This window comes from Adelges cooleyi, unplaced genomic scaffold, assembly GCF_023614345.1.
Source record: "Adelges cooleyi isolate 19-005CV unplaced genomic scaffold, UGA_ACOO_1.1 ACOO_flye_CR_arks_rails_tigmint_CR_PRNA_108, whole genome shotgun sequence".
Taxonomy (NCBI): Eukaryota; Metazoa; Arthropoda; class Insecta; order Hemiptera; family Adelgidae; genus Adelges; species Adelges cooleyi.
Window position 1 is genome coordinate 4,035,002 of NW_026095761.1, and position 21,713 is coordinate 4,056,714.

A 21,713-nucleotide genomic window follows, 5' to 3' on the forward strand; every position below is an offset into this window, starting at 1 on the left:
CTACTCCTTGGCGCATCCAAATGAACGAGCTCCGCGGTTTCGAGCCTATATTTCTCCCACTCTTCTACTTACTCGCCGCCGTAAATTCCCCTACTCACTACGCGGCGACCGTCGGCTATTCCACGGCCGCCACCACCGAGAAGTTGTATACAGTAGCATATACAATTACAATTGTAATTTGTGTAATTTTAGGTGAAATAAAAGTTATTATTTCTACGATATATTTGTATTGACTTCGTTACTTCCCGACATACTTGTAGAACGATTTTAAATTTTGACGTGTATAACTAAGCTAGAATTCTAAATTTACTTCTGAAACTTCGTAAATACATTTTTTTAGTCCTATACAATAATTTACATGGTGTTAAAGCGCTTGGAAATGTGTTAAGCTAAACATTATACTGGACTTATACTACTTTATAAGTATTATTATGCTATACACATTACAATATACTATTGTATATTATGTTTTTTTTTTAATTTCTAATTAAGTATTTTTATTATTTCTAATCTTCTAAACCATAGCACGAAATAAATTATAAATTATTGGTAAATAAAACTTATTTTAGTTAAGAAATGCGTTATGCAGGACTTGTAAATTCGTTAATAACTGTAAAATATAAGTAGTGGTTATTTTCATAAAGTAATATTGTTTTGTTAAATAAGAGACTAATAGAAACAAATACATGTAACATTGTGGTCACACTTTTAATGGAAGATAACCTTTGATAGATATTTTTGTTGATTCATAGTTCCTAATTTTATAAGTATTATTTTCTCATAGTCGGTAATTAGTATTTTTCTGATTTGGGTTTCACTCGCAATATTGTTTTTGCACTTTTCTCAATTTTCAATAATCCTAAACACATTTTTTTATCGATGCGTTGGTTAATATTAAAAATGTATTCTTCTGGCAATAAACACACCAAAGTGTTTTCATGCGTTTTGCCTGTTGTTGTCGTAGATGGAACGGTTTTTTATTTGTACAAATGCTTCAACTACCAAAATATTTCAAAAAAAAAAAATGTGTATTATTATAATACTATGCATATTATTTTCAAGTCTCTATAGACATTTTTTATAGACTACCGATGAATTTGTTACGTTGAATATCCAACATTTGTACCCGTATATTGTATAATATTAATAAATTCTTCATGTTTTTAAGATATCTCTTCCACCACCACCAAACGGTTTAAAACAAATATCCTTCACAGTATAATGTCAATAGTAACACCATTAATAATGTCAGTGTCTATACATATCAGGCTTTTTTCCGTGCCCTGAATTTTCGTTGTATGAAATGCGCCGATACGAAATACGAAAAACAACAATTTTTGTAAATTGTTATTCAATTTTTAGCATTTTATTTTTCTTATTTTCGTATCAAAGTGAATACGTAGTAATTATATTATGAATAATAGCACATATAAAAACACATTATCATCTATAACCAACCACATCTTATTGGCATTATAAACCCAGAAAATATAATTCGCTATTATTATACTCATTAACTTTTTTTTTTTTTTATAGACTACCGATGAATTTGTTACGTTGAATATCCAACATTTGTACCCGTATATTGTATAATATTAATAAATTCTTCATGTTTTTAAGATATCTCTTCCACCACCACCAAACGGTTTAAAACAAATATCCTTCACAGTATAATGTCAATAGTAACACCATTAATAATGTCAGTGTCTATACATATCAGGCTTTTTTCCGTGCCCTGAATTTTCGTTGTATGAAATGCGCCCATACGAAATACGAAAAACAACAATTTTTGTAAATTGTTATTCAATTTTTAGCATTTTATTTTTCTTATTTTCGTATCAAAGTGAATACGTAGTAATTATATTATGAATAATAGCACATATAAAAACACATTATCATCTATAACCAACCACATCTTATTGGCATTATAAACCCAGAAAATATAATTCGCTATTATTATACTCATTAACTTTTTTTTTTTTTATAGACTACCGATGAATTTGTTACGTTGAATATCCAACATTTGTACCCGTATATTGTATAATATTAATAAATTCTTCATGTTTTTAAGATATCTCTTCCACCACCACCAAACGGTTTAAAACAAATATCCTTCACAGTATAATGTCAATAGTAACACCATTAATAATGTCAGTGTCTATACATATCAGGCTTTTTTCCGTGCCCTGAATTTTCGTTGTATGAAATGCGCCGATACGAAATACGAAAAACAACAATTTTTGTAAATTGTTATTCAATTTTTAGCATTTTATTTTTCTTATTTTCGTATCAAAGTGAATACGTAGTAATTATATTATGAATAATAGCACATATAAAAACACATTATCATCTATAACCAACCACATCTTATTGGCATTATAAACCCAGAAAATATAATTCGCTATTATTATACTCATTAACTTTTTTTTTTTTTTATAGACTACCGATGAATTTGTTACGTTGAATATCCAACATTTGTACCCGTATATTGTATAATATTAATAAATTCTTCATGTTTTTAAGATATCTCTTCCACCACCACCAAACGGTTTAAAACAAATATCCTTCACAGTATAATGTCAATAGTAACACCATTAATAATGTCAGTGTCTATACATATCAGGCTTTTTTCCGTGCCCTGAATTTTCGTTGTATGAAATGCGCCGATACGAAATACGAAAAACAACAATTTTTGTAAATTGTTATTCAATTTTTAGCATTTTATTTTTCTTATTTTCGTATCAAAGTGAATACGTAGTAATTATATTATGAATAATAGCACATATAAAAACACATTATCATCTATAACCAACCACATCTTATTGGCATTATAAACCCAGAAAATATAATTCGCCATTATTATACTCATTAACTCCCCTAAATTTCACACCTAAATATTTTTGTTACAATTAAGTTAGGTTTTTTTATAAATAACCACATAAAAGACGTAAACATTTTTAATAAAATAATGTAGAAAATTTCATCAACAACCTTTAATTTTAAAATTCAGTTTGTTTTAACCCTTTCGTTCCTAACATCCTCGTACGAACTTTAAAAAATCGAATAAAATATTAACAATGTATTATCAACGTTTTAAATACAAGTTCTTGTATAGATTGATGATAAAAAAATCGACACAGCTATATTAATAATCAATATTAGTCCGATATTATGGTTTGTTTAGCATCATAGGTTTTCCTTATTTTCACAAATTTACAACGTCATCATTATGGAAATTTTTTTAATATAGTTATATATTTTTTTATAACCAGTAAAAGACTTTTTTTGTAATTTGTGTAATTTTAGGTGAAATAAAAGTTATTATTTCTACGATATATTTATATTGACTTCGTTACTTCCCGACATACTTGTAGAACGATTTTAAATTTTGACGTGTATAACTAAGCTAGAATTCTAAATTTACTTCTGAAACTTCGTAAATACATTTTTTTAGTCCTATACAATAATTTACATGGTGTTAAAGCGCTTGGAAATGTGTTAAGCTAAACATTATACTGGACTTATACTACTTTATAAGTATTATTATGCTATACACATTACAATATACTATTGTATATTATGTTTTTTTTTTAATTTCTAATTAAGTATTTTTATTATTTCTAATCTTCTAAACCATAGCACGAAATAAATTATAAATTATTGGTAAATAAAACTTATTTTAGTTAAGAAATGCGTTATGCAGGACTTGTAAATTCGTTAATAACTGTAAAATATAAGTAGTGGTTATTTTCATAAAGTAATATTGTTTTGTTAAATAAGAGACTAATAGAAACAAATACATGTAACATTGTGGTCACACTTTTAATGGAAGATAACCTTTGATAGATATTTTTGTTGATTCATAGTTCCTAATTTTATAAGTATTATTTTCTCATAGTCGGTAATTAGTATTTTTCTGATTTGGGTTTCACTCGCAATATTGTTTTTGCACTTTTCTCAATTTTCAATAATCCTAAACACATTTTTTTATCGATGCGTTGGTTAATATTAAAAATGTATTCTTCTGGCAATAAACACACCAAAGTGTTTTCATGCGTTTTGCCTGTTGTTGTCGTAGATGGAACGGTTTTTTATTTGTACAAATGCTTCAACTACCAAAATATTTCAAAAAAAAAAAATGTGTATTATTATAATACTATGCATATTATTTTCAAGTCTCTATAGACATTTTTATCGATAAAAACCTTTTTCTGTTAGATTAAAATATGTAACAAAAAATTATTGGAAATTAAAAATAATTTTTAAAATCAAAATTCACGTGAAATTATTTTATAATACCTAACTGTCAAACAAAAGTTCAAAAAAAATATTTATTAAAACTTTTCGAAATTAGAAGTTTTTTCCATTTTTTTATCTAAATACAACCTCGTGCACCAAACATACATCTCGACCGACTTAAATGTTTGAAATTATATTTTATTAGGACAATTTATTAAAAGAAACACATATCGCTATTGTTGTAATTTGTTTTATTTAGATAACACTATAAATATTAATAATGCAGCATACTATTTTATATTATTATTATTTATTCCATCTAATACCGTATGAAATGTATGTATTATATTTTTTATTTCATGACTTCGGCTTATTGTCAAATGAACCAAATACATATTTTATACAATAATAAACGGAAATAGCTTTTGCAATTTTCAGTAGGTACTTAGTATGTAATAATCAAGTGTGTACCGACTAAGAACAATATAATATTAACAAATTGAAAATATTAGGCCAATCTAGCTCCCTTTTCGACAATTGCAAGTTGATGGAACGTCGATCCAAGGTAGCCTGTACTTTCAGGTGTGTTCGATTGGAAGAAAACGTATAGTCTAAAACACAAGTTTTACAATAATATCATGTTAACTATTTTATAAAATACAATTATTAGCTTTCGATTAAAGTAACTTAGCCTGTCTCCCTTCTGAAATTAAATAATCTCAACACTTAAATCCTGATATTGCGCTTAAGAAATAAAAAAACCAAAAAATCTTATTCCGCTTTTGGGGAAGGGTTGATGAAATTTTGATCTGAGAGTATTTTCTAAAAGCGACACACCTCACAAATGTTTGGATATATATTTTTATTTGTCACAACGGTATAGTTATGTATTAGGTGAATCTATAGTAACAATATTAGCTTATAGGTCATACTCGTACAATAATTGTGCCTAACTAACAACCTTGGGGAGATGATAAAATGTGTTTAATGCTATTGTGCAAACTACAAACACAAAGAGCCGTGAACTTCTTAGGGCTTGAACTATCAGTTCTAAAATGGTGTACCGCACTTACTTATATGTATAATATAAAACATTTGGTAAAAGTTTGGTAATGGAGACTTACTTTTACCGTAAGAACTTGAATAAAAATATGTTATGCGTAGTTGTAAAATGGAAAATTTTAAAAATTCAAACAGTTACTAGTAAAAATGTATCTCCTTTACCAAACTTTTACCAAATATTCTATGTATATACAAGTAATAAGTGCTGTATACATTCCAGAATGTTTAGTTCAAGCCCTAAGAAGCTCAAGGGTCTTAAATGTTTTCATTTTTTGTACAATGCAAAACTTTGAAGTTACTATTATACATCATAAAAAAAATGGCAAAAAACAAAATTATGAAAAAAAGTACCTATAGTTTGATGTCAGAATTAAAAAAAAAAATTGTCGTTACTTTGACCTTGAGTTAATATACAAATTCATGACATTTATACAATTTTGAATTAGTTTTTCATTTTTAACTTATTAATAATTAAAAAAAATTCATGTTATACAGTATGTGTTTTACTATTGTTTACAATACAATTTTATTAAGAAAAGCGACAGCACTTTAGACCTTATCGGGTTAATCCTAATACTTTTTTCTTTGGAAAATTGAGCTCGGTTATAATTACCTATTTTTTGGTATTCCAACAGTTTCGTGAACGTAATCTGTGATGGCGGCAATATGTTTTTTATTTTCTTCTGGCCCTAAGCTACCAATACTTGTGACTTGAACAATTCCACATGGCTCGCTGGATGCACCAAAAGTCATTTTCAAACCACTATTCACAAGCGTTATACAAAACTGAAAAACAATGTATATTTATAATATTACATTGAAATAATTTTTTTTAATGATTCATTGCAAATTGAAATGCGGTTTGAGATTATTTTACTGTCTGTAGTATAGTATAATGTCGGTGTCCCAAACACCTGTGGGGCTTTTTCCAAAAAATTCTCTGAAATTAAGTGTTCTTAGTTAGGTAGGTATAAGTTCTCAGAAATAAAAATTCCATCAGAACAGAAATTTAAAAGTGCTCAGCAAAACGTTGACACACTTATGTAATTTAAACTTATTAGTTATTTAGTATATTTTATAAATGTGTATTGGCAATATTACTATGAATGATTTGTCCTGATCAATATTTTGTATTAAAAATACAATTTACTACGAATTTAGGGTTTTATTATAATTAATAACTAGAAACTAGTTCTGAACTTATTTTTGTCATCAACAACTTTTTAAAGATCTAATACCTACACATTTTGGTCGTTTTCAATAAATGTCAAATAGGAAATCTTATTTTTTTAAAAGATCAAGAAATTTGTTATAAAAATAAAAGTCATTTCAAAAATTTGTCGGTCTCGGAATGTTATTTATATATTTACACTATCATTTAAATTTAGTACAGTTCCATTTTAATTGTATTTTGAGCCAATTAACGTTTAAATTATTGGGTTTAACTTATTTCTAAAATTAATTTTATTATTTCCGTAGGTACTCACTTTGGGTCCTTTGCCAAGTGTATTAGACAGCACTTTCAAAGCTCCGCTTAAGAAATCATCAGGTATTTTTGATGAGGGTAAGTTTGTGTCCAAACTTAAACGAGGCATTTTAAGATTTTTTTGATTATTTTAAACTGAACAAAAATTAAATCGAAATGATCAAGTATAGCGACCGTTCACGTTCTATAACACATTAATACTTGTTCGGTTACATAATTCGGTATTATAATTTTTTTTCGAGTATAGATATTTAATTTTTTTAACAGTAAGTTATTGGATATCGTTATAATTATTAAAAAAACTGCGTATAAATATAACGTTAATAACTGTTAATCTTGATTTTTTTTTTTGCAAATCGTTACATAATATTTTGTCTGTCGCACTGACCAAACTCATAGGGCACACACACATTTAATGAATTATGTAAGATATAACTATAATAATTTAACAACCTATGTTATTTGTGGCCATTCGACTTTCAACACTATAGTAAGGCAAGCACCTACATATACACTCATTCCAATTGATTGTTAACTCCAAGTACACAAAAAAAAATGCCAACCTTAAGTCTAATCACAAACGTACCCAAGTACAAAGTACCGGCAAGTTTCTTGTCTGACGCGTCCAAGTTGGTCAGTGAGATTTTAAAAACTCCAGAATCGGTAAGTTTCTTCAACTTGTATTAAAGTTGCAGCCATGTGTAATTCATATAGATTAGGTACCTATACTTAAATTAACATTGGATTTTTTTTTTCAAAAATGTTTATTAAATAAATATTTAACAATTGAAATATTTACCCACAACGACTAGACTAAGACATATTATTAAATTAAGTAAAAAATTAAAAAATATTATTTTTTCAAAAAAAAGAACAGTATAAAACACAGTTTAGATCTTAACGCGTTTTAATTTTTTTTTCTAAAAATTGTGTTTTGTACATTCATATGTTGTTTCACGTTGCCAGTAATAGGTAGTTATTTTTATGTATTTCTTTTTTAATATAAATTTATCGATTTTTAATAATTAATGTCAACTAAAAATAAGTCTTTTTTTTTAGCTTTATTTATTTCAATTTTTGATGTTGATTTTTTTTTTTAGGAAATTTCTGTTAAAATAAAAACTGGAGATCCAATGTATTGGCATAACAACTATTCTTACTGTGGAATTGGTAGTTTGGCCGGAGTAGGCATTTATGGATTCGAAGAAAATAAGAACAACTCCTTTTCTATTTACAATTTTATTGAAAAACAACTTGGCATTCCACAAAACAGGTAATTGTTCTAACTAAACGAATTATACATAATATTGTGATGATATTTTTCTATAAAGTTAAATAGTATATAATAGTATCTAAAAAAACCAGTACAGTGGGGTCGGGGCATAGTGGGGATGGAGCTTAGTTGGGTCGGGGCGAAGTGGTGGCGGGGAGGTCACAGGTTTACAGGAATTTTTAATTCTGAAAGTGATAAAATCACTTTCGAAAAAACGCTTCGATGCAAATCGGTAGTTAGTATTTTCAAGCCAGTACAGTCCAAACCAAGCACAGTATAAACCAGCATAGTTAGAAAGTTTTAAATGAAGGTTTTGTATTTACAAATGAGCATCAAAGCGTTTATTTGAAAGCGATTTTATCCGAGAGGACTAGTACAGTAGAGTATTGGCATAATGTAATCAAAGCAATGAGGAAACGGAGATAAAACCCAAGTAATAGACCCTATGCATTAATCATACGCCAAAATAACTCAACAATCTTACTATAGTAACAATACTCAAACCCAAAATACAACTAATGCTGACAAAGATTTTACTAAAAATTTTTTTTCATTTCTAACTGATCTCAAATTATTAATCAACCCCATAATATACTTGTTAATAACAGTAATAATTAAAATTGTTTACAAAAAATGCATAATGATTCTAATCTTAATAAAACTTCTCCCAAAGTACTTCTTTAGAATGCTAATGGACTTCAATAGCATAAAAATGAGTTACAAACTATATCTAACGACAATATTATTGACGTAGCTCTAATTAGTGAAACACACTTTACTGAAAAATCACACTTTAACTTATACAACTATACTTCATACAAAACTAATCATCCTGACGGCTCATCTCACACTGGTACTTCTATTTTAATATCAAATACCATACAACACAACAAAATCAGACCGTACCAAAAACAACACGTTCAAGCGTCAAGCGTGTCAATAAATATTAATAATGTTCCAATTACTATTTCGGCTGTCTATTGTCCTTCTCGTTATAATATACGTCAAGTTGATTTTCAAAAATGTTTCGACACTTACGGGTTTGTATATGAATATGCCCAACTAAATATTTACAGGAACAAATTTTTATTTATTTATTTCGTTTACAAATTTTGTTTTACCCCTAATCCCTATAATATCCAAACTTTTAGTTGGACCCAGTTTTTATTGAGTCGGTCCAACTAGAAATGTTTTGTACCCTGTAAGTTTATTTGGACCAAATTTTTATTTTTGGAAGAGTTACCGATTTACTTAAATTTATAGCGATCACACTGTAAATCTTGTGCCCAATATATTTTGTTTTTTGAAGGGGTTTCTTTAAAAGAAATATATTTATCAATACATTTTTGATTTAATGCTCTGTATAATAATATAATTATCATGTTGACTTATTTGGTACTAATAATATTTGGAATATTGGACAATAATTTTATACAACACTAATCAAAATCGTTTTTTTGTTTGAAAAATATTTATTCGGTGCTAGTGTTTTTTAGAAACATGAACGTTCTGTTATTTTACAAATAACATTGCCTTTTGCGTCATATTTGAATAAAACTGTATAAATATAGTATAAATTACATTTTAAAAATAATGTATATTATATCCCAGTATATTTTATTCTACACATAATGTTATCCAAATTAATTAACTGTAAAAGTTTTTATAAACAACGGTCTTACTTTTACTATGGTTTGATATAGGGACACGATAAACTTCTAGTTGGAAGAACTAAATAATGATTTGGCCCAACTAAATATTTACAGGAACAATTTTTTATTGACAAAAATCTAACATTTTGACTTATTTGGTACTCATTTGGTGATAATATTATTTTAGGGATATTTGGAATATTGGACAATTGTTGTAAAAAATTATTTTATACTACGCTAACCAAAATTGTTTTTTTGATTGCGAAATATTTATTCGGCGCTACTTAGTGTTTTTTATACACATGAACGTTCTGTTATTTTACAAATAACATTGCCTTTTGCGTCATATTTGAATAAAACTGTATAAATATAGTATAAATTACATTTTAAAAATAATGTATATTATATCCCAGTATATTTTATTCTACACATAATGTTATCCAAATTAATTAACTGTAAAAGTTTTTATAAACAACGGTCTTACTTTTACTATGGTTTGATATAGGGACACGATAAACTTCTAGTTGGAAGAACTAAATAATGATTTGGCCCAACTAAATATTTACAGGAACAATTTTTTATTGACAAAAATCTAACATTTTGACTTATTTGGTACTCATTTGGTGATAATATTATTTTAGGGATATTTGGAATATTGGACAATTGTTGTAAAAAATTATTTTATACTACGCTAACCAAAATTGTTTTTTTGATTGCGAAATATTTATTCGGCGCTACTTAGTGTTTTTTATACACATGAACGTTCTGTTCTCTTACAAATAACATTGCCTTTTGCGTCATACTTTAATAAAACTGTATAAATATAGTATAAATTACATTTGTTAAATAATGTATATTATATCCCTTTATATTTTATTTTACACATAATGTAATTCAAATTAATTAATTGCAAATGTTAAAAAAAAAAAATATCAATTGAAATTAGATATACATAAAATTGTTTTAATGATTTGATCAATTTTTTTTAAAGATTTTAGGTGTTTTTGTTAAAATATGCGAAATCTGCGAAAACACAGTTTCCCGGCAATTAAAAAAAAACTGTAGTGCCGAATTTTTTTCCCGTTTAATGTGTTATGGGTACATATGAGTTCCAACTACTGGCAAATTTTCAACCCAAAAGTTTTAAAATTACCGCTAAAAACCCCGAAAAACAAAAAAACTTGTACCCCCCATAGGGGGTCGGGAAATGGGTATAGTTTAAGTTTGACACAACTGACGTGTGCGGGCATACCAAATAATTATTTCCGATACATTTCAACTCGATCCGACTCTTTTTCTCGAAATTATAGCCATTAAAATTTCTAACTTAAAAACTCGTATGGTTTTTTTTTTGTTTTTTCAACTTTCGTCTGTGAATAATTTATTTTTTTCAACTTTTACCCCCCCAAAGTACAAACTAAACAAAATTTGTGATTTATAGAGTTGCTATTCGAAGGAATTGGTCAAGTATTAAAAAAGTTACAGTATATACAGCGAAAAAAAAAGCCCACATCAGAGTAAAACCAATACCTTCTCGCTTTGCATCGAAGCTAAAATAAATTCAGAAAAAAATATTAACACCTTTTTTTTTTAACGTGTAAAATGATCAATGAAAAATATGCCTACTTCAATTTTTTAATTTTTGTTATCCTTATTTTGTTAGTTTGAGTGTAAAATGTAAATTAAGTATAATGTTATTATGGAACGCAAAAATTAGTGAATCGTCATAATATTATAATTTATACCGATAAAACAAAAGCTAAAGTTTTCTTACATAACCTTATAATATTTTTAAAATTACAGCTCTTATGATATTTCATTACAATTAATAATACTACAGTTTATTGTAAAACAAGCTTATTAATTAACTATACAGTAAATTTGTGGAATTTCGTTTTTATTTTGTAGATTATATATTTCGTTTGTGGATCAAAAGCCGTCGAACATCGGAGTCCAAGGAACTACTTTGGAAGAAAAGATTTTATAAAACAATTATACAATATGTTCATTATGTTAGTTGCACTTTTTAATAAATAGATGAAATAAAGTATTGTTGTAGACATTTTTCTATATTTTGTAAAGCTGACGTATCTAATATTCAATCATAGTTCATAAAATTGTGTGTTAGGTGGTAAGTTTTTTTTTGTTATTTTTAAAATGTAAAATTATATTAGACATAAGTGGGTCATTTAACGACCCACACTATTCTTAAAATAATGGCAATTTTGTAGTTTTTAATTTTTAAAAACCTTTTTTGTTTATGCTATACTACAATATTATACAATATTCAAACTGTAATGTTGTTTGGTATTCTCTAGAGCTTTATCAACTCCTAAAATTTATTTCGCAACATGTACCTATATTTAATTGAAATTTTCAATTAAGAATAATTCACTGGAAAATTCGACTGGTCAATAACCAGTCACTAGTTTTGAATAAATAGTTCTAAGAAATTTTAATTTTAAATTACTTTAAACTTTAAAAATAACTATTTAAAACTGTTTATCGACTTATTGTTAATAAGTTAACATGTGTTAAGTTATGGTATCGGTTGTTGTTTTAATAATTTTAAAACTATTTATTCAAAACTGGCTATCGTACTAATCAAAGTTTTCAGCAAATTATTCTTAAATTAAAAAGCTTATCAAATACATATATGTGTTACTATTTAAGTTTCAAAAGTCGATGAAGTTCTATAAAATACTAAAAAATATAAAAATTTGAGTATTGTTTAATTTTGTAATATAGTGCTAATGTCAATAATTTTAAATGAAAACTTGTGTAGGGCGTTAAAGTAATCACCTGGCATATCAAATAATTAATAGGTATATATATATATAAAATATCGTAAAAAATATTCTTCATACTTGAAGTAAACGCTATATATCAATATTATGTCTTTAATATAGTATACACTATAGTATAAATACATATATGTATCTTTCTTTATATTTAGGTCTTGTTTGGTTGAAATCAAAATGTAAATATATATATATATATTTATATATTCAAAGCTAAAGAAACTAAAATGTACATATTAATTCTTAGACTCTGAATTTAGATATAAAATAATAGTTTTTAAAGGATTGAAAAAGGTTGGTTTTTTTAACGTTTTAGACATAAAAGCCTGAGATTAATTATTAAATATTCAGGCTGCCTGACAACAGTTCTACTATTTAGGATGGTCCGATTTCAATTCTGTAAAGAGATATGATTTCTTTGGCTACTTCTCTGAGTTTTGCCAGAAACGGACTTTTACATTTTTCATGTAAAAAAAAAGGTTTTTGTATAATGAAGAATTTTCAAATTTAATTTATTTAGTTACAAAAAACTGATTTTTTAAAATAAAAATCGGTTTTCTAAATATAAACCCAATAAAGTAGTTAAACAAATCGAATCTCTTTGCAAAATTGAAACCTGATCATTTCGGTAGGTATGCTTAATTTTGACAGGCTTTTAGGTCGAAAAAAACAAAACAGCCTTTACTCATTGAAAAAAGTATATAAATTGAAAATAACCAATGCAGCTTTTAGAAATTAACTGGAAAGTAACTTGACATGGTCGAAATTTATTAAAACCACAATTTACTTAAATGTTGCCTATATAAAACTTCTTAAAAACAACCCGCTTCTAATCCTATTAATACCATTTTAGACATGTTTAAACCCTACTTATTGTACTTATTTTTAGCCACGTTCAAAAAAATCGAATATGTTTGATGTTAAATAATATATTTATTGTCCTTCATGGTTTTATAAGTAGAAGTATATCAAATAACTTTTTAACTTTCGGTATTTTGTTGGAGTTGGCCAACAATAACTTTATAGATATAGTTAATTACTAATTACATTTGAAATAATAGCCAATAGGTAGACTTAATTTATCAACCTACTATTACCAATGATACGACATTAAAGAAAAAATATTCCGATATTTGTTTATCTGTCAATTAAATCATAAATTATCAAAATATAACTTTAAAAAAATTGTATTACCGCAAAAAAACACTAATAGTATTACTAAGTAGGTACAACACATATACAGTCATAGGTCAGCTACTACTTACCATTTATTATTATATAATAAGACGGATAACCAGAAAATAACTTAAACGTTTTAAGACGTACACTCGAGATTAGCCAACACAATTTATATTGATTTGTATTTTATAAAACAACAATCATATATTTTTCAAAAAACAAATTACAATTATTACATTGGTTTAGAATCGTTTTGAAACCCGTAGCTCGTCCGTGAAAATATAATATATAAAATGCCAATATTACAAATTGACACAAATGTTCAGCCTTCGAAAATACCGTCAGATTTTGGAATTAAAACGGCTGAATTAATGGCAGACATGTTTAGTACACCAAAAAACGTAAGCATTTACCTATTCTGTGTTCTTAATGGACTAAAGTATATTTTAAATTATAGCCATAGGAAAAACCAAAAACAAGATTAGAAGTACAACATTACTTACAAAATTTAAAAAAAATTTCTTTGTAGTTCTATTCTATAGATACGTTGACAAAAAAAAACTCTTAATTCATTGGATACGTTAGTAAAGTAAAGGTCGCATTGAATTTCAGTTTTCCGTAGTGCACGTAAACGCTAATCAAAATATTTATTGGCACGGCGTGGATGGCTGTTGCGTCTTGGGAACGTTGAAGATAGTGGGCGGTTCGGGGAAAATAACTCCCGAACAAAATGTAAAGCACGCTCAAGTACTGGTAAAGCACATTGTAGATTACTTCAAAATACCAGACAAAAAGTAACAGAATAAAAATATACAAGTCAATTTTTTTTTTTTTTTTACAAAGTATTTTCATGTTTTAGCATATCAATATCATTTGTCGAACAGGAAGCGAGCAACGTAACAGTATTCAGCACTACTGTCTTAGCGTTTTTACAAAATTAACAATATAATTAATTTACTGTACAACAAAGTATTTTACATATTAGTTTAATTTCATTTTTTTTTTTTAACCATTTAAAAAAAATCAACTGCTCTAGAACGTTTTGCAACATTGATGTTCAATAAATTATCGGTCAAGTTTTTAGGTACATCATATTGTTTCTTTTCGCTTGTGGGTGTAGATTTTTTCAAATCACTTTTCAACTGTGAAATAGCTGGTGATCGAGTGGGCGTCGATTGTGGCGATGGGCTGTAAGACGCTCTCAATGCAAAATCTCTTCTTCTATCACTGCTTAAACGGTTAGATACTAAACGTTGTGCAGCCGGTGACATGGTATTCAATCTGTCCAATGGACTTGTCATTAAATGAGATGGCGAAGGCCTAAAAAATACAATACAATATATTTAAAAAAAAAAAATCTCTAGTCGTTTTTAAAAATCAGAACAGGTTATTTCCATACAATGATATTCCTATATAATATCTTAATACAAAATTAAATTTTATAATTACGTTGATAACTGTCTTCTAGCTGTTTCTAAGGCTTTAAACTTTTTATTCCTATGGCTCTCACTTGCTTTTTCAGCAAGGGCATGAGCCAATCGTTCCCTTTTAGGCTGTTCGGGTATTTTAAAAGTAGGCCCAGAATTATTAGGTGTCAACGGTGTGTCGCTTCCGTCCAAACGAAACGGAGTGCCCTCAATTTCTCCCCAAGTCATCAACGGACTCTGGTTGACACCCGGAGCTGGAGAAGGAGTTTTGACAAAACCATATCCGTTTATTTTAGGGGTGTAAGAAGTTAATTCTTTGCCGTCAACACCGATTTTGCCGTCCAACTGCCGAGTTTGCATATGCGCCAAGCTACACAATTGCTGTTTGTTGTGTTGTTCATCAAATGGATTCAGACGAAGACGCGTATTAGAATGTTCGATTTTTTGTCGTTTAGAAGCCATACTTATTAGTTCTTCTTTTGTTAATTGAACTCCGTCGGGGACATACATAATGTAATTTTTATTTTTGAATGTCCAAGAGTTCATGTTAAACGGCCTATCCGTTATGGATGCTTGGTCTTCAATAGATGGCACTTGGAGTGTATCTACCATTTCCAAAGCTTTAGTTTCGCCTTCAAACAACCAAGCGTTCTGTTAAAAAAAAAAGTTTATTTATTATTATTGGAGAATAATATTTTGAAAGCAAACACAATTAAGTTTTAATAAATTAAAATAATAATTTAAAATTTTAAAAAAAATCAAACCTTTTTGCGGAATTGAATTTCTGATTCCTTAATAATATCATTGAAACTTTGATTGTCTTCACTTGTGGTTTTACTTAAGAACTTATCTAAACTGGTATTCTCTGAAAAAAAAACATAAACAATAAAATAATGAAAACTACTATTTCTTATTTATAATAATTTATTAACTCATTAATAGAATTTAAGGCCATTTATTATGCATTTTTTTTTTTTTATAAATTTGTTCAAATAAACATTTGGTTGAAATTATTAACCCTCTGACTACTGCATTATAGACTATACTTGTAGGGCTGTACTACATTAGATTAATTTTATTGGAAATCATTTTATTCATTCTATTAACAGCTTAATCCTTGACAGCAGTAGCCAAAGGGCTAAATTGTACTTAAATAAAAATAAAAATTAAATAATGTCCAGATTTGCTATTAAGACACAAAGATAACAATTAGATATACAGTGGGTAAAAAAAGTCTCCGTACACTGTTGTCAATTTTTTTCAAAAACATAAAATGATAACTTAAAAGTTGATTAACTTCATATTTTTAACACACATTTATTCAGAAACATATTAATATTTGTTTTTAGAAAAATAGAACATATATATTAATTAGTTTATTTTATACATGTATATATATACAACAACTTTGGAAAATAACAGGAAAAAAAGTCTCCGTACAAAATAACATAAATATTTTTAACATGATATATTGTAATAATTATCGTTATTAATGGTCAATTGGCCCTCCTCTAGCTATAACAACTTCGTGCATTCGTTTTCCCATTAATTCTACTAATTTTGTCGAAACAGTAGAATCAATACTGTTCCATACTTCTAGTATTGCATTTTTTAATTGTTCTTTGTTTTGAGTTTGGTAATTTTTAAGACGTCTACCTATTTCCTCCCATAAATGTTCTATAGGGTTCATGTCTGGTGATTGTGGAGGTGTGTTAAGTTGTTTTGGTACTCGGTATAACAACCATTCTTTAACTTTTTTCGCGGTATGTTTTGGGTCGTTATCTTGTTGGAATATAAACGAATTGCCAATATTTAGTTTTTCAGCACTTGCATGTAAGTTATTTCTCAAAATTTTTAAATAAACATGTTGATCCATAATACCATCGATAAATACCAAATTACCAACACCTGCAGCGCTCATACAACCCCAAACTAGTACATTACCGCCCCCATGCTTTACCGTTGGGCACAAATTTTTGCAATCCATCTGCTTATTAGGTTTTCTCCACACCATAACTCGCCCATCTGAACCAAAAATATTAAACTTGCTTTCGTCACTAAATAATACAGATTTCCAAAAATCATTTCCCTTATGAATGTGTGCCTTCGCAAAATCTAAACGTTTCCTTTTATTTATTTGACTGATAAAGGGTTTTTTCCTAGCTACACAACCTTTATATCCTGCGTTTCTAATAACATTACGAATGGTCTGAGGCACAACTTTCACATTATAGTCAGTATCAATCATACCAGCCAGTTAAGGTGCACTGGTTTTTGGTTCCGTCACAATTGTCCTTAGAATGGCCCTCTTTTGGTGTGATTTCAATTTTTGGGGACGACCAGTACGTTTTCGATCTTCAAAAGAATCAGTTTCGTTGTATCGGTTTATAATATATTGTACAGTCGAGTGCGATTTATTTATTGTTTGTGCAATATTTCTGAGAGAATTACCATCTTTTCTTAGTTTAACTACTAATTTACGAATAGCAATTGGTATCTCCATTGTTCAATGTATATGAATTGAATAAAACGGACTAAGCGTATGTCTATCGTTCTTAATGGCTACAAAAACAATAATAACATGCTCGTTGATATGTAGAACTCTCAGTCCATACGGATTTTCCCTATTCCGGTACTATTTTTATCTGTTATTCATACACATCAATAAATGTACGGAGACTTTTTTGCTGTTATTTTCCAAAGTTGTTGTACATATATACACGTATAAAATAAACTAATTAATATATATGCTCTATTTTTCTAAAAACAAATATTAATATGTTTCTGAATAAAAGTGTGTTAAAAATATGAAGTTAATCAACTTTTAAATTATCATTTTATGTTTTTGAAAAAATTTGACAACAGTGTACGGAGACTTTTTTTACCCACTGTATACATTTTTTAAACTTAATCGATATTAACATACCAACAGTTTTTGTTTTGTTATCATCATTTTTCCCACCATCGATAATACTTGAATCATCAGCTCTACTAGATGACGGCCCTTTAGAAGGTTGTGGCGTTTCAAAAGTATCTGGACTGGCATCTAGAAATAAATTATTAATTTTGGTTAGGGTTCTAAGTGTGGTTTAAAATATCTAATCTAAATTTAAATACTAAGGGGAAAACAAATTTTAAAGATGGATAGGTGAGTATAAATTTCTTAAGATTAACCTGGCTGTGTAGCTAGTAGTCTTTTGCTTATACTATATTTTTCGTATATTTCCCGTAGTTTCTTTGTGTCATTTATTTCGACGGCATCTAAATAGTCTTTTTGAGTTTTCCACTTTTCCAGATCTGGGAAGAAATCTCTTTCAATGATTTTACCAATATTCTAAAAAAATAAATTTCACAAATGAGCAATAATTACAAATATTATATAATATACTTTCACTATTTGCATCAAAACTTTGAGTTATTTTACTCTTTATAAAAACATACATAACTCGATATTATTTATATTGTTGCTATCAGCATTGATTATAAATAATAATAATAATTATTATTATTATTAGCAAAGCATTAGGTACACTTTTATTGCGATAACAATTATTTCGTACCTCGCCTAATAAAACATACTTGTCTGATGGCGACAAACCGTTTTAATCCCAAATAAGCCTCCCAGTGGTTCTTGAAAATGTTAATATTATATTACATTTATTTTTATTTGGCAACTAAAGACAAAATATTTTTCAGTGATAATTTCTTTAAGTTTAACTCTTAACTAGTGATGTGCCATTTCTCGTACTGCTCTGACGATTGTAGTTAGTATATATTATTATGTTGTATAATTTTTATTATACAAATTTGTTTGATTTTACCTATAATTTTAAGGCACAATTTTATGAGTAGAATTGCTGCACACTAGTTAGGGTTAATATAATGTAGGTATAGTAAATTCAAATCGCCTAAAGGATTACTAATGACATTTTAGGAGATAGTTACTACGATAGTTAATTACCACAGTAGTCGATACCAATATGTAGGTGGCTAATATAATTATATTATGATGTTATGTAAACAGTAATAAAATTACCTCCAAATACTCTTCTTCGGGTAGAACGGCCTGTTCTTTTTGATTGGCCATATTGAAACTTAAAACTAACAATTGAAACGTAGGTGTAAGAAAATAGAATTCGTAACCAGTAATAAGTTGAATAATATGTACGACTTTTATAAAATATAACTTTACAAATTCATTATAATAGGTAAAAGTATGTTATACGTTTTAACTTTTAGTTTTTTTTTTTTTGTGAATACTGAAAAAACCTTAATCATGATAACAAGGACAATAATATTGTTATGAAACTTTTGATAACATCACAAGAATTACAGGCTTACCATTATTTAAATACAAAACAAAGAACATTTTATTTTATAATACAAAAAGGAAAAGTATTTTATAATTATAAAAATATATTACCAATTCTAATTAATAATTCTTGCTAAAATACAATATAACGTACATAGTTTCATTATGCATTTAAGTGTTCTCCTTTTCATATAACTGTCTTAAATGTAATTAATACAAGGTGTAATATATGTACCATAGATCAAAATTCAAATGAAAATATATACCTATTATTTTCATGACATATAATAGATGATAATAGTTAATAATACATATAAAAAGTAGATGAAGGTTTGAATGAAATCACTTTTTTTTTTAAATATTCTAAAAATATTAAAATTTTAATTTTTAAACTAAACAAGTACACTATTTCTAACAGTCATAATAATTATACATTATACATACATACTATTCAGTTACAATAATGTGAAACAAATCAGTGTGCTTTATACATAACATAGTTATTTAAAATTATAATAAAATTAGTCAATGTGTCACAAGACACATTGGTGTCTAAAAAAGTTAAATGTACATATTAACATAGTAAACACATAATAATACGTTAAAAACACTGTACATACAAGTAAATATTTAAATATACTTAATGTTATTAACTTTGTACCATAAAATTTGGGTCCAGATAATTTTGAGTTTTAAATACTAATGGCACATAATTTGGATCAACAAGGCTATCTAAGTTGTCATCTTCTTGTATATGCTTAATAGGAATTACACAATGATCCAAAGGATGTGGTGGTTCTTCGAAAATATTCCTTACAAGATCAACTATACAATCGCTACAGAAATCAGTACTTCTTCCTATAGAAGGGCAATCCGAACAATTCCATCTCGTTCCTAAGATGGGGTCTAACTGGCACATACAACATTTATAATTTTTATGGATAACGCAATTATCAGATTCAGACAGTTTATCTTTTAATACTTGATCCAGAATTTCTAACTTTCTTTCGCTACTCATCTCAATATTTTGTTTTAACTTTACATTGTTTCGATCCGAATTGTAAACATCCACATCATCTGACAATGTGGTAGAAGGAATAAACGTAGTTGGTTTTAATAACGCTCCAATGTTTCTATGACTTAAAGTAGCAGTTTTTTTGTTCAAGTTCTTTGCGCTTGCATTTATAGGTTTAATTTGACCAACTTTCTTCATTTTCATGTTGTACTTTTGAATTCTGCTGCATACTTGTCGCAAATTTCTCGTACCCAATGCTTCCGCTATCTTTCTATGTCTATTACTTTCATTTCTTTCAGGAGGATATTCTACTAACAGTTCTTCAAGGCGTAACTGTTCCTCTACTGACCAAGGCTTTTTAAATGTTTCTGGCTTGTCTACATCAGTTGCATTAGCGCTTTGTAATTCTTGTTTGTCGGATATGTTTTTATTCCGCAAATTAATGTCACAAACTAGTTTTGATTGTTCGCTTTCTTCATGTGTTGTATATTTAGACCAATCTATTTTTGGTACTTTAGCAACTGTTACTTTTTTCAACACACCGAAATCTTCTTGTTTTACAATTTTATTTAAAATGCTCAACGGATTCTTGATAACTTTTTCTTCTAATTCAACTATTTTTTCAATGTTTTGCACTATGATGGAACGTTGCACTTCGAGAATGGCCAGTGTTTTCAATAGATTTTGGTAATCCTTGTTCTTTTTCAGTAAATAAAAATCGGTTTCGAAATAAAATTCACCAGCGTCCAGCTCGGTTGTTGACGACTTTTCAAAATCGACATTTGCATCCATACTGACGGCGACTTTATTATAAAATAATAATTATCAAGTAACTGAAATACCGACACTCTAAATCAAGAGATATTTTTAATTTTGTATTTTTACATCAAACAACACTTGCAAATTAAATAACGTGCGAATGTTCAACAAAATAAAACAACAATGTTATCGTTATAAAAAGCGTCAATATTTTTTTAATTTATTGTTACATTTAAAAAAAGGGGTGGTTTATTTAACATTTATAACAGCTGCATACGTAGGTAATTTATTTTATTGTAGTGCACGAAACAACAATTATTGTCAAAAAAGCCATCACGACAAAGTACAGCATGTGCACTGCACGATAACATAATATTGTTATCAGCTCAATCTGTTTGCCGCGTTTGATAACGATGATTGCAATAGTTGTTAAATGGTTTTCTTTTCCATGACATTCAGTATATACCCGCCTGCCTGCCACCTCAACTATCCCCATCATCGGGGCATC

General features: G+C 27.8%; 5 protein-coding genes across 13 annotated transcripts in view; 2 read left to right on the forward strand and 3 right to left on the reverse strand.

The window, feature by feature from the left end:
* LOC126839694 (macrophage migration inhibitory factor homolog) overlaps positions 1 to 6,990 on the reverse strand; it is a 28,995-nt gene extending 22,005 nt beyond the window's left edge. The window contains exons 1-3 of one of the 3 annotated variants that reach the window (XM_050575112.1): positions 6,789 to 6,985; positions 5,915 to 6,087; positions 4,474 to 4,850 (exon numbers count right to left, since the gene is read on the reverse strand). In XM_050575112.1, the coding sequence (XP_050431069.1) occupies positions 4,748 to 4,850; positions 5,915 to 6,087; positions 6,789 to 6,896 (384 nt within the window). In that variant the 5' untranslated portion in view covers positions 6,897 to 6,985 and the 3' untranslated portion in view covers positions 4,474 to 4,747. Of the gene's footprint in view, positions 1 to 4,473; positions 4,851 to 5,914; positions 6,088 to 6,788 lie in introns of those variants that run through there. The other 2 variants (XM_050575124.1, XM_050575118.1) reach the window with 2 other exon arrangements.
* The window catches only part of LOC126839751 (macrophage migration inhibitory factor homolog), a 95,468-nt gene extending 83,694 nt beyond the window's left edge, over positions 1 to 11,774 (forward strand). For 3 of the 7 annotated variants that reach the window (XM_050575189.1, XM_050575184.1, XM_050575181.1), the window contains exons 2-3: positions 7,888 to 8,060; positions 11,621 to 11,774. In XM_050575189.1, coding sequence (XP_050431146.1) covers positions 7,888 to 8,060; positions 11,621 to 11,699 — 252 coding nt within the window. In that variant the 3' untranslated portion in view covers positions 11,700 to 11,774. Of the gene's footprint in view, positions 1 to 7,191; positions 7,451 to 7,887; positions 8,061 to 11,620 lie in introns of those variants that run through there. The other 4 variants (XM_050575216.1, XM_050575207.1, XM_050575199.1 and 1 more) reach the window with 2 other exon arrangements.
* Positions 11,775 to 13,810: 2,036 nt separating this feature from the next.
* On the forward strand, positions 13,811 to 14,995 carry LOC126839740 (macrophage migration inhibitory factor homolog). The gene is made up of 3 exons (XM_050575155.1): positions 13,811 to 14,093; positions 14,305 to 14,486; positions 14,552 to 14,995. The coding sequence occupies exons 1-3, from the start codon at positions 13,986 to 13,988 to the stop codon at positions 14,631 to 14,633; spliced, it is 372 nt and encodes a 123-aa protein (XP_050431112.1). The 5' UTR covers positions 13,811 to 13,985; the 3' UTR covers positions 14,634 to 14,995.
* LOC126839665 (splicing factor ESS-2 homolog) lies at positions 13,928 to 19,370 on the reverse strand. The gene is made up of 6 exons (XM_050575078.1): positions 19,156 to 19,370; positions 18,294 to 18,453; positions 18,046 to 18,165; positions 15,884 to 15,984; positions 15,142 to 15,770; positions 13,928 to 15,012 (listed from the first exon to the last, which is right to left on the reverse strand). The coding sequence occupies exons 1-6, from the start codon at positions 19,204 to 19,206 to the stop codon at positions 14,706 to 14,708; spliced, it is 1,368 nt and encodes a 455-aa protein (XP_050431035.1). The 5' UTR covers positions 19,207 to 19,370; the 3' UTR covers positions 13,928 to 14,705.
* Positions 19,371 to 19,915: 545 nt separating this feature from the next.
* Positions 19,916 to 21,654, reverse strand: LOC126846925 (ZZ-type zinc finger-containing protein 3). The gene has a single exon (XM_050586824.1). It carries the CDS (start codon positions 21,236 to 21,238, stop codon positions 20,081 to 20,083), a length of 1,158 nt encoding a protein of 385 aa, XP_050442781.1. The 5' UTR covers positions 21,239 to 21,654; the 3' UTR covers positions 19,916 to 20,080.
* Positions 21,655 to 21,713: the final 59 nt, after the last annotated feature.

Bases quoted from the DNA above. Each gene is read 5' to 3' on its own strand.
- LOC126839740 (XM_050575155.1), top strand. From the start codon at position 13,986: ATGCCAATATTACAAATTGACACAAATGTTCAGCCTTCGAAAATACCG. The intron at 14,094-14,304 runs GTAAGCATTTAC...ATTGAATTTCAG, and splicing joins TGTTTAGTACACCAAAAAAC to TTTTCCGTAGTGCACGTAAA. The intron at 14,487-14,551 runs GTAACAGAATAA...TTCATGTTTTAG, and splicing joins TTCAAAATACCAGACAAAAA to CATATCAATATCATTTGTCG.
- LOC126839665 (XM_050575078.1), bottom strand. From the start codon at position 19,206: ATGGCCAATCAAAAAGAACAGGCCGTTCTACCCGAAGAAGAGTATTTG. The intron at 18,166-18,293 runs GTTAATCTTAAG...ATTTATTTCTAG, and splicing joins ACTACTAGCTACACAGCCAG to ATGCCAGTCCAGATACTTTT. The intron at 15,985-18,045 runs GTATGTTAATAT...TTTTTTTTTCAG, and splicing joins TAACAAAACAAAAACTGTTG to AGAATACCAGTTTAGATAAG.
- LOC126846925 (XM_050586824.1), bottom strand. From the start codon at position 21,238: ATGGATGCAAATGTCGATTTTGAAAAGTCGTCAACAACCGAGCTGGAC.